At 36.1% G+C, this 12,310-nt stretch overlaps 1 protein-coding gene across 1 annotated transcript; it reads left to right on the top strand.

Moving 5' to 3' along the window:
• The first annotated feature begins 760 nt into the window (after nucleotides 1-760).
• SLITRK6 (SLIT and NTRK like family member 6) lies at nucleotides 761-10,979 on the top strand. The gene is made up of 2 exons (XM_009085301.4): nucleotides 761-1,339; nucleotides 4,711-10,979. The coding sequence occupies exon 2, from the start codon at nucleotides 4,726-4,728 to the stop codon at nucleotides 7,246-7,248; it is 2,523 nt and encodes an 840-aa protein (XP_009083549.1). The 5' UTR covers nucleotides 761-1,339; nucleotides 4,711-4,725; the 3' UTR covers nucleotides 7,249-10,979.
• Nucleotides 10,980-12,310: the final 1,331 nt, after the last annotated feature.

Here is a 12,310-nt window from a genome sequence, read left to right as displayed (position 1 = left end):
AATAAACATTTTCCCGTAGCTGTACTGTATCTGCTAATTACTTGTTTATGAACACAAAGAAAATAGTACCTAAAGCATGATACGTGCCTTTAAAAATGCCCTCCCCCAAACCAGACTGTTTTTTATCAAAGCAGTATTTCATGGAAATACATGCAATCTCACATGGATGCAATCTCACATGGACAGATACCCACACTGTGCTAACATCTGTAAAACAGACAATTACAATCAACCCAGTCTCCTTCCTACAGAGCAGGATGGGCAGTTTTAGAAAGGGCTGATGGCAGTCATTGTGCAAGCATAAGCACTAATATTCCATAATTTCATTTTCCCAAAATAAAGTATTTACAACTTTGCATACTCACCCTTACTCCATTCACACTGAGTGAACTGGATTGAGAGCTCTATAGTCTCATTTATATATTTGATAATTCTACACTTCAATGTGTTAGACATATTTTCCAGAGGACAAAGTTTCCCTTGTGGTGTGTTTTGTGGAGCCTGTTTGGGCTGGAATGCTTTCAGGTTTCTAAAGCAAGCATTTGCAGATACAAACTAAATGCAAGGACTGCCCAAGAGAACAAACTGCAAGAGCTGCAGTGGATGTTTACTGTTTTTTGCAAAATCGGGTATTAACAGCCCTTAAGCTGTCTACAAGATATTTAGCTGAATTTTACTTTCTGAGCCTCACTTAGATAAGGGGAAAAGGAGGTGAGAGAAATTGCAGGAGGAGGAGCTGATCTGTCTCAAGGTGGAGCTGTATCTTGTATTAAATGACATTGGCAGATTAAAGCTCTCTGGTGGGGAAGGGCTTAAAGGCTGAGTCAAAAGCCAAGAAGTCTCTTTATTTACGCCTACCTCCCAGCCCCTGGCAATCTGACTAATAACAAACTGAGCTAACAAGAAAGACTAGAAAGAACAGAGAGAACACAGGAGCAGCTTGCATCTAAAAATCTGACAAACCAAGTGATCAAGTCAAGCTCTGCTGAGCATCTTGTTTGTTTACTGCATCCAAATGCTTGCAAACAGTTAACTATATGCAGAAAAGTCAGCCTAGCTGTGAAGTATGCTGTGAATTTTAATTGAGGAAAAAGGACAACTGCTTACAGGATGGTCTGACGTGCACGGCTGCCTGGAAGATTTTTTCAATCGAATGCTTTGTACTTTGTCTTCTGAACAAGGATTTTAACTTTATGGAGCTGTAGCATTACTGGAGCTCGCAGCAAAGGGAAACTCAGAAGAAAGTGTGCATTTTTCAGAGGGAAAAATTACATTGCATGGAAACAGCTGCTCCAACTGTGCTTTACTGAGTGTACCAGGGAGTGTTGCTGCTGTACAGGTAAGAAAGACTCTAGTTAGTTAACTAGTTAAGCACAAGAGAATTTCATTTGTCAGTACAAGTTGCATTTATTTTTCTGCATGATTTTGTACAACTTTTATGTTAAATGATGGCAGTTTATACTGTATTTGAAACAGTTTGCAGGGACATTTATTCAAACTGATTACTGTGTAGAATATGTGCATTAAAGGAATGTTGTTCTTAAACCCCTTGAGAGAGAGGAATGGGTGTTTGGTTTTATTTCAAGTGTAAAAATGGTCTTAAATATATAATCTGACTGTGATTCCCTGAAGAATTTAATAAAAAAACCCCAAAGGCTTTTACAAATTACAAATTCTTAGCTTGGGGCTTTGAAAATCATCAACATAGGTTTTTTGGGAATTTTTTTTAATAGCTAAATTAAAACAATTAAACAAATAAACCCCCAAGCATAATGAAACAAGCTTTTTATTTTAATGTTTTAAAACCAAATAAATTATTACTTAACAAGAATGAGATGCCTTTGCTGTAAGGTGACTACTTCTGGAAGTATTCAACTTTGCCTCATAGAAAGAACTGTGACATTTTTTAGTCTTTTAGAATTCCTACAGAGTTTAGTTACAGTATGCAGTCAGCAGTGGCTTACATGAAAGCAGATTAAAAAAACTTAAGTTACCATGAGGAATTTGCTGAAAAAACTCACCACATGAAAAGATCAGTTTTTCAAGTCTTTCAAATTACATTTTGTTGGATTGTGAATTCCTTTAGTAAAATGTTAATCATCTGTTACATGACAGCAGTTTTTATTTTACAATAGTAGCCCACTGAGAACTTCATTACATGCTTCTGAATGTTTAGAAAAAAAAATGGAGAAAGGAAAAAGAATACAAATCTCCTATTAATTTTTATTGTGTGGATATATATCTGTGTGTGAGAGAGTTCTGGCAGTGCTGCTTACAGAAGTATGACGATGATTAAAATGTGAATGTTTTCCAATTGGTTACAAATGTTGTTACTTTCATCTCTGAGAGGAGGGCTTTCATTTTAGTAACATAATTTCTCAATATGCAGTAGAATGCAACATGCCTTAAAGATTTCTTTTTTTGTTTAATTTTGCTCAGGGACTTTATAAGTGTTGTTTGAATTTGATGTGGATTGACACTGGAATTTCTAATGAGAAATAGTGTACAGAAGTAAAGTTGAATTAGTCAGTGTAGGTTTGAAGCCAGCATCTGTGTCAAGAGCTTGTATTTTTACCTTGGGTCACTGGAAAAGATAGTGATGCATGTAAAGCAAGAATAAGTCTCTAGCATAATATGATCCTGGAATTATTCTGCATACTTTAAAATAACATCATGACATGATGTGTCTTACCCAACACTTCTTGGGAAAACAGACTTAAAGACATATATATTAAACGTGGGCAGCTGGAGTTCAAGGAGGGTTATATGAGGCAACAAAATTATATTGCAACAACTAAAACAAAGATAAAAGTTCATATTTGTTTTTCTCACACTGTGCACTTACTACTTCTAAACGCATATTTCTACCCTCACTTATCAGAAGATGCTCATGGAGAAAAACAAAATTCACTGTGGGCACATTTGCTGTTGTTCTTTTTGTCTCTGTGTGTGTGTGTGTGTGTGTGTGTGTGTGTGTGTGTGTGTGTGTGTGTGTGTGTGTGTGTGTGTAATAAGCATGCCGCAGCATTTAAGTTCTTGCATGTGTAAAGCTTTGCAATCTGTTCTAAGGAAAGCCTTGGGAAATAGTGTTTCTAGTAACCAAGGTGCATGACATTCAAAGTATGCATTGATGAGATGCAAAATCATATGGCCACACTATAAAAATGTTCATGCATGTAGTTGAATTGATCCTTGTAAAACATTCTAATCTTTCAGAAACTGACACAGTTGGTTGTGTAGTGACATTCTGTACTTCATCTTTCAATAGCCTAGTTTGAAAGATTGTGACCTTTATTAGATGAATTACTTAAGAGTCTTGCTTAGTTAAGTTCTCAAATAAATAGCACACCCCATAAACATTACTGTTTTTTAAATAATCCTTTGTATTTTGGGGATTTTTTTTTTATTATTTACTTTTTTTGAAATGTGGAAATTCTTAAGTAAAGATTATAAACAGTGATTTCCCTCAATCTTATATATTAAGAGTTACCACTGGTCTTTCTAATTAGGCAGCCTTGACAGAAAGAAACAGAAAATCTTCTAATAGACTATATGACAACTAAATTCAAGCTAATATTAAAGGACTGATTTAAACATCTAAATTTTACTTGCAACTCCATAGCTGTATTGTAATGATGCATTTATCAAGCGTTTCAAAGTCTAAGATCAGAATGAAAGGTGATAATTATATTACATAACATATTGTTGATACTGGTGATAATTTTTGATTTGTACAGCACAGTCAGGTCCATATACATTTCACTGTGGAAATTGATGATTATTATCATCGGGAAGAGTCTAATATTATTCTCAAAAAAAGTTTTCCCTTGCTTGCTTGTTTTTTCTGGCAAGCACTGCATTCTTATTTCTTTTTTTTTTAACGTTGTGTATGCAAATTCTTTTGTATGTACATTACATGCAAACATTACACTACTGTGTGCTGTGGCCCCACTTTCACCCACAAACTACAACATATGCATTAAAATTTAAGAAGAGAGATGATTATTTTGTCTATGTACTTTTCAGTCTGTGGGTAGAAGGATTTCTGAAGAAATACCCTTTGATTTCCATACAGAATGCAGAACTGTAGAGAAAGTCCCTGTATCCTGAAAGAATGGGCTTTTGCTCACAACACATTACTGATCCAAACCAAATTTATTTCTCTTCAGCAGCTGGGTAACATTAAGGTAATCTTAGCAAGGTACTCTTAAAATTTGCAGTGCTAGGTAGTGACAGAAAGCAATGGTTCAAAATACTATATTATCTTTGCTATAAGTTGCTTGGGACAGTAAATTATTGCTGTTTTCCACTGGCAGTCAATACAGTATATGAATAAAACCAACACACTCCCGATTACATCCTACTTTGGCTATAAGCATGAAAGCACTGAAGATTTCCCCTTATGACTCTGTTTATTCATTCAGTACATTAAACTAAATTTATATTCTCTAACTAGAAAATAATTCAATGGCTTTGCATTATATGATAGTACTTGGAAGGAAAAGTAGCTCAACGACAAGCATTAGGAATGTTTTTTTCTCACTGTTATGTCAGGGAAAAGAAAAACAAGAAAAAAAAACCCAACAATAAAAAACAAAACTCAAAACAACTGAAACAAACCAAACCACAAAAACCCCCCAAACAATCAACCAAAACCCTGTGAAATCATGACTCTATTATTTATTTCTTTTTTTTTTTTTTTTTAAATAGAATCTGCTGGACAAGATGAAGCCTTGGATTTTTGTTCTATGCTCAATTGTGGTTGCATCTGATCCTTTCCAGTCACAACCTCCTTTTTCTTCTGTCAGAGGATCTTGTCAGAGTCTGTGTTCCTGTGAAGAAAAGGATGACACTATGATTATCAACTGTGACAAAAGAGACATCAAGATGATATCAGAAATAAACGTCCCACCATCACGGCCTTTCCATCTTAATCTGTTAAACAATGGTCTGAGTATGTTACATGTGAATGATTTTGCTGGCCTTGTTAATGCTATTTCTCTGCATCTTGGTTTTAACAATATAGCAGATATTGAGCCTGGGGCTTTCAATGGTCTCAGCCTTCTTAAGCAACTTCATATCAATCACAATTCTTTGGAAACACTTAAAGAAGATACATTTAATGGATTGGAAAATTTGGAGTTTCTTCAAGCAGACAACAATTTCATCACAGTGATTGAAGCAAGTGCCTTTAGCAAGCTCAACAGGCTTAAAGTGCTTATTTTGAATGATAATGCCATTGAGTATCTTCCTCCAAACATATTTCGTTTTGTGCCATTGACCCATTTAGATCTGCGTGGAAACCAGTTACAGACACTGCCCTATGTTGGCTTTTTGGAACACATTGGAAGAATACTAGACCTTCAGCTGGAAGACAATAAATGGGCCTGTAACTGTGATTTGTTGCAGCTGAAGATATGGCTAGAAAACATGCCTCCTCAGTCCATAATAGGGGATGTTGTATGCAATAGCCCTTCAGTTATCAAAGGCAGCATATTAAGCCGGCTGAAAAAAGAGTCACTTTGTCCCACCCATCCTGTTAATGAACTTGAAGATCCTTCAGGGTCACTGCCCTTGGTTGTAACCACCTCTATCAATGATAATCATCTATCAACCAAGGTGATTCCTCTCCTGAAAGCTCCTACTAAAGAACCAAGTTTAGTGCTTCATACTTCCAAGCCTACTACATTTCCAGGAATCTCTTGTCCTGTCCCTTGTCACTGCACCAGCCATATGCTCTCAGGAGTTCTTATGCACTGCCAGGAGCGAAATATTGAAAGCTTGTCTGATTTAGGACCCCCTCCTCCAAATCCTAAAAAGCTTATCCTAGCTGGAAACATTATTCAGACACTATTGAAATCAGATCTTGTGGACTATGCGAGCCTAGAAATGCTTCACCTGGGGAACAATCGCATTGAGATCCTTGAGGAAGGTTCTTTTATGAATCTGACCAGACTACAGAAACTATATCTCAATGGCAATCATCTTACAAAGCTAAGTCAAAATCTCTTCCTTGGCCTTCAGCACCTTGAGTACTTGTACCTTGAATATAATGCCATCAAAGAAGTTTTGCCAGGGACATTTAATGTAATGCCAAAACTGAAAGTTCTCTACCTAAATAACAACCTTCTGCAGGCTTTGCCACCCCACATCTTTTCAGGTGTTCCCCTCACCAGACTAAATCTGAAAACAAACCAATTTGCTCATTTACCTGTGAGCAATGTCTTGGATGAACTGGATATGCTGGTACAAATTGAACTTGAAGACAACCCTTGGGACTGTACTTGTGATTCAGTTGGACTGCAAAAATGGATACAAAAATTGAGTAAGAATACCATGATGGGTGATATTTTTTGTAAATCTCCAGGGCACTTGGCAAAAAAAGAATTGAAATCCCTAAAGAGTGAAGTCTTGTGTCCAGGTTTAATAAACAGCCCTGCCCTACCAACCCATGCCAGTTTTGTAGTTGTGACAACTTCCTCTCCTACTGCCAACACCGCAGACACCATCCTGCGGTCCCTTACAGATGCTGTCCCACTTTCTGTTCTAATATTAGGACTGCTCATTGTGTTTATAACTATTGTATTTTGTGCAGCAGGAATAGTTGTTCTTGTTCTGCACCGACGCCGGAGGTGCAAAAAGAAGCAAGTGGATGAACAAGTGAGGGACAGCAGCCCTGTCCACCTTCAGTACAGCATGTATGGGCATAAGACAACACACCACACCACGGAGCGCCCAGCTGCCACTCTCTATGAGCAAAGAATAGTCACCCCCATGGTTCAGGTGTACCACAGCCCATCCTTCAGCCCCAAGCACACCGAGCAGCAGCAGGAGGAGGGGAGTGAGAAGGAAGCTAGTGATTCCAAATATCTTCGCCGAAGTCTCCTGGAAAGAGAGAACAGTTCACCGCTTACAGGTCCTAATGTCAAATACAAGGCTACAGATCAATCTGCTGAGTTTCTCTCTTTCCAGGATGCTAGCTGCTTGTATAGAAACATTCTTGAAAAAGAGAGAGAGCTGCAGCAACTAGGGATCACAGAATACCTAAGAAAAAATATTGTCCAGCTCCAGCCTGACATGGAAGTTCGTTATCCTGGAACACATGAAGAATTGAAGCTCATGGAGACACTCATGTACTCCAGGCCAAGAAAGGTTTTTCTAGAACAAACTAAAAATGAGTATTTTGAGCTCAAGGCAAATTTACATGCTGAGCCTGACTATCTGGAAGTCCTGGAGCAGCAAACGTGAAGTGATAATACGTTGGGCTGGGGCCATATTTCTGTGATTTTGCTTTAAGGTGGAATCGTTGTAAATAAAAGTGCCTTATAAAAACATGTCAACAGTCAGAACTTAAGCACAGCAGTAATCCTAGCAAAGAAAAACTCAGGGATCACTGTGGGAAGCCATGGGGTTGTGAGCAGACAATATGTCACACCCCAAGTTAAGCAAGAATTTAGTGTGATTGAACTGTGGGAGGAAGATTGCTTATTGCACTATTCCTCATCATTTTGAAAAGGTGTGTATGCCACTCTCTGTTCTCCTTTCTGTTTCTAACCTATGGGAAAAAAAAGCTCATTACCTTTACCCCTTCTTTTTCACTCCATTTAATTAGATTCCTTTAAAAAAGAAAAAGACCAAAAAAAAAAAAAAAGAAAGAAAACTCCAACACCTGTGTTTGTATTTATAACCTTAGAGTGTGTATGTTAGGTTAGTACATGCACTGCATACATGATCACTGTCTCCAACTACACTTTACATACCTTTACAATAAATATGAAAGGAGTTGAAAAGTTGTCATACTAAATGTCAATCAAAAAGGAAAACATACAAAATATTTTTGTGTATTCACCCAGAGCCTGCAAATATTTAAGTATTCTACACAGAACTTCATGTGAATGCTGTGTCAGTATGTGGAAGGAAAAATATGCATCTATGTTTACCCAACATCTTCAACAAAGAAAACTGCAAGCCTTTTGTTACTTTCCCTATCTGATAGCTTTACCTAAGTTTGGACAATCTTTTCTTGAGCTGCTGCTATAAGATATTGTGCATCACTGGTGTTTCAACTCATAATCCTGGGTAATTTGAAAAGCTACTGAGAATCAGCTGTAAATATGTTACTGTGTTTAATAAGTTTGATTTTTTTTATAAATATATATATACCTATGTATATAAATAACTTCTGTGCTGGCTTTAAATATTCTTGAAGGAAATGAGTTTGCTGTGGCTAGGAATTTCCAAGTGCATATAAGGTCCTTTTCCACCCTAACCCAAAGCAACACTCAGACAATATAACTACAACAATACACACATGAGGAAGAATAATAGTATTTAGCTATTTGTACAAAAATATATTTTCTGAAATTAGAAGAAAATAAAGTGTTGTGGGAAAAAATAGGTTACAAACACATAGAACACTGCAGGTTTATTTTTGCAATGAATTCTCGCTAGATTTATATTTACTATTTATTCTGTATAATTTTGTATTTTTTTCTTTCCAACTCACAAGAAAAGAAAAAGCTTATTCCTGGCTAATTTTCAAGCTAATCAAGGAATTGCTCTCTATTAATGAAAAAGAAATAAAGAGTTTTTTTAAGTGTCTTTTTCTTAAAGGTCACTTTTTAAAGAAGGCAGCAACTTCTCATGCACACTTGGGAATTAAACACAATGATTCTCACTCTTGCCATGTGGACAGAAGCATCTTATCCTGAGTTCAGTAAGGTCATTCAATTTCTGTGCATGACTGATGTGGTGCCAAAACACAATTTCTGACCTGCAACTATCTTCCTCCAAGCAAATCTTTTGTAAACTGACTATGCATGAGTTTTTTTTTTTTCCTAAATCCTATTTGTAAAGTTAAAAATCAGCTTAATTACTACATGTATAGATATGTATGCTAAATTTAGCATTGAAATCTTGATAAACTCAAAGTAAAAAGATATGTATTCTTTAGTTCAAAATACTGTCCATGTCTTACCTATTTGTATATACCAATTAGAGTTCTTCATATTCTTCTACATAAGTTTCTGACAGAAAAATTTCCTATATTATATATGAAAGTCATATTCTCAGTTCTTTCAAATTTGCATAGACATAACAACTTTAATGGTGCTATACTTATTTTTGTAGTTTGAGGATCTGACCATCTTTTGCTAACAAATCAACTTCCTTATTAATATTTTTGAGGTGCTACCAGTTCATTATGGAAGTAAAACTTGGTTTTCATAAATCAAAATTTCAGTTATTAGAGAAGTGTTATTTCTTCTTTCTATATCTGAGAATAATTTAATCAGAAAGCCTGCCTATTTTGGAAGATTATGAAGAGTAAATGTAACAAGAGCATATTGCATATTTTGTTTCGTTGCTATCTCTATTCCAGACTATGAAAGACAATATTAAATATTGTTTGTGCGGGTAGGGGTGAGAAAAAAGGGAAAATGTGTATGCAATAACTTTGCATTAAATGAGTTATTTTAGATGTACTTACATAATTATGCACATGTAAATTGTTTCATGAGCATAAAACCTATGGAAACCTATGCCTGGATCTGGAGGAGAAACTGGGGGACAGATGGGATGGCTTAGAGCATTAAAATGTCACTAGGTGTCTACATTTAAAGAATTTAGTTTCAAACAGGAAAAATCAAATAAATTTATTATATAGAATAATTAAATGAAATTAAAAATTGAATTTATTTAATGGAAATAGAAAGCTTTGAATGCTGAATCAGACCCATTAAATTGTTCTTTTTCGAATTCTCAGAGGTCTCAAATTAATGTAAAGGAAAAAATCAGAATACAAATGTAAATGGTACTTGATAACAGAGTTTATTATTTCAGTAGTTATTTCAAAAAAAAAAAAAAAACCAAAAAAAACCAGTGTGCAAAAATGACACCCTGCAATTGGCAAGATGAGGGGAAATGGTGATTCAAGCCCTCCGGCTTAGATTTAAGAGAAATAGCTTCAGACTAAAGACAATTGCCACATGCACAGATGTCACTTTGCTTAGCTGCTAACAGTTACTTGGCAGAATGTTGAGGACAACAGTGTGGCAAACATTCCTTTCCCTTGCAGCCTCCAAGCATCAGAAGGAAGAGTGAGCTAAATTAGTGTCAGAGCAAGTCAGTTACACAGCTGTACGAGAGCCTCTCTCAGCAGGATTAAAGAGACTTTTACCATTTAGCTTTCCTTCAGAAGGGAGAGTCATGCCTTTCACTTCATAAGGACAACTGTGCTCTGTGGCAGTCTGTAACACTCTGCAAGTGGTTTGGCAGTATCCAGGAATCTCCAGGATGTGGCTCACTGTCCACTTTCCTATCATCATGTTGCCTACTGGGCTGCCATGTAGTGAGCTTTTATAATGAGAAGGGAGGGGTCTGCCCTACATTCAGATAGTGATTTTTCCAACTATGAGGAAAATTTGCACTGCCATAACAAAAAAGCACAAGTTTGACCTTATATGATCATTCTTCAGCTAAATAAAATTATTGTCTGCTTATAAAAAATAAAATCCTGACAAAAGGAAGGCATCACATAAGAAAGAAGGTATCCATTTCTAGAAGTTCCTTGGAATATTCTAACAACTAGAACTGTGTTGTAATGTTATTGATCTTTGCAGAAAGCTGGGAAGGGCATTCAAATTTTCTTGTTAAAACCATATTGTCTTTTTTAGTTTTTTTTCAGTGACAGGTAAAGTTAAGTGGTTTGATACATTTTTACTTAGCTAGAATAATGGAGGTTGGAAGGCAAAGCATGTTTGACAGTGTGCAACAAAGTGGATCTATTTTTTTCCTGTCATCACGAGAGTTTAATTGAGTGCGATAACAGTCCTTCGTCAAGCACACTGGTGTAAGTGGCAGCTATGATGTTGTTGCTAGGGCACCTCAAGGTAACCAACACCACCATTTTTCACCTCACATTTGATTGAAGAAAATAAATAACAGCACAATTCCCTAAATAAACATTTTAAAATAATTAATTACACTTTTTCTGTTTTAAACTGTTCTTATCTTTTCAACTTCATAGAACACAATTGTCTTTCTCTTTCCTTTTCTTCCTGCTACAGGTAATTTTCCCACAAACTTTTAGCACTGGTACTTGATTATATTGCCTGCAGTGATGTTTCTCCAAGCTTTTAAAAAGAAATAAAACCCAACCCCACACTTAAAAAACCTTATCCAACAAAGACTATAAGTGTATACATCAATTAGGACATTTGCCTATTTAGAAATGGCCTAATATTTTTCCATTTGAATGACAGATCAACCTTTCCACCATCTATTCCTGATTGAAAACTATTTTGTATTTATTTTCAGGGACGAGTCAAACTTATCTGATTTGAATATAATCCTTTTTAACTTGCAGTCATTGTTTCTCTGATTGGAATCTGAGGATCAGTTTTCAGCCTCTCTTTGCATGACAAAAATGTTCCCTGTATGACTCCAAATGGAAGATGTTTGCCATGTACCACTTACTTACCTACAAAGAGATCATTAATTGTACAGTGTGCTAAACTGAAGAAATAAGTTTGACCAGGATGGGAAACCACAAATGGATCTTAGAAAGATCCATTTCTTGTGTGTTAATAAAAAATAATAGTTATCACAAATAAGACATTATTTCACAGGATAAAGAAATGGTGGCAAGAGAAAAAAATGGAGACTGAATCTCAAAGTCATCACCAGAAGGAATTCTGGATTATCATTCTGAGGGTGTCAATGTCTACAGCAATACACTATATCAGGCATTCCAAAACAATCTGCAAGTTTCATGTAGGTGTACTGAAATCATCCTGATATGGAAGACCAATCAAACACCTAATTCAAAAGATAAGAAACTTTCTTAAGACTGGCACATTTGTCTCCTGTTGTACTGCCTAACACAGAATATCAACATTTCTAATAATGAATTTCACACTCAGCCACAGACTGCCCTCTGGCATTACCATCTGTTGCAATTGAAATCGTCTCCTTGGAGTTTTTTCATTGTACACATCGCCTTCAGTGGTGAGCTCCTCTGGGACCTGATGATTGGTGCACCACTGGGGATTTGAGACAGGGAAGATAATCTTGTGTTGTGAGTCAAAAGCTGCCTTTCTTTTTCAGTTTTCTGAAGTTGTGATATTCTTGATGTTGTTTGAGGAGCCAAATCCTTTTGTTCCTTAAAACAGAAGTGAACTGTAGCTGGAATCAATATATTTTCCATAATGAAAAGAAAAAGCATGGTGTTTTCTTTCCTGCACATCTCCTAACAGTCAGCCTTGGCTTTTTGACACAATAGAACAAATTCTAAAGAGCCACAGTCTAATGG

Source organism: Serinus canaria, chromosome 1, assembly GCF_022539315.1.
Source record: "Serinus canaria isolate serCan28SL12 chromosome 1, serCan2020, whole genome shotgun sequence".
In the NCBI taxonomy this organism is placed as follows: domain Eukaryota; kingdom Metazoa; phylum Chordata; class Aves; order Passeriformes; family Fringillidae; genus Serinus; species Serinus canaria.
This window is presented reverse-complemented; position numbering and strand designations above follow the sequence as displayed.

Excerpts from the sequence above, each read along its gene's own strand:
- SLITRK6 (XM_009085301.4), top strand. The coding sequence starts at position 4,726 with ATGAAGCCTTGGATTTTTGTTCTATGCTCAATTGTGGTTGCATCTGAT.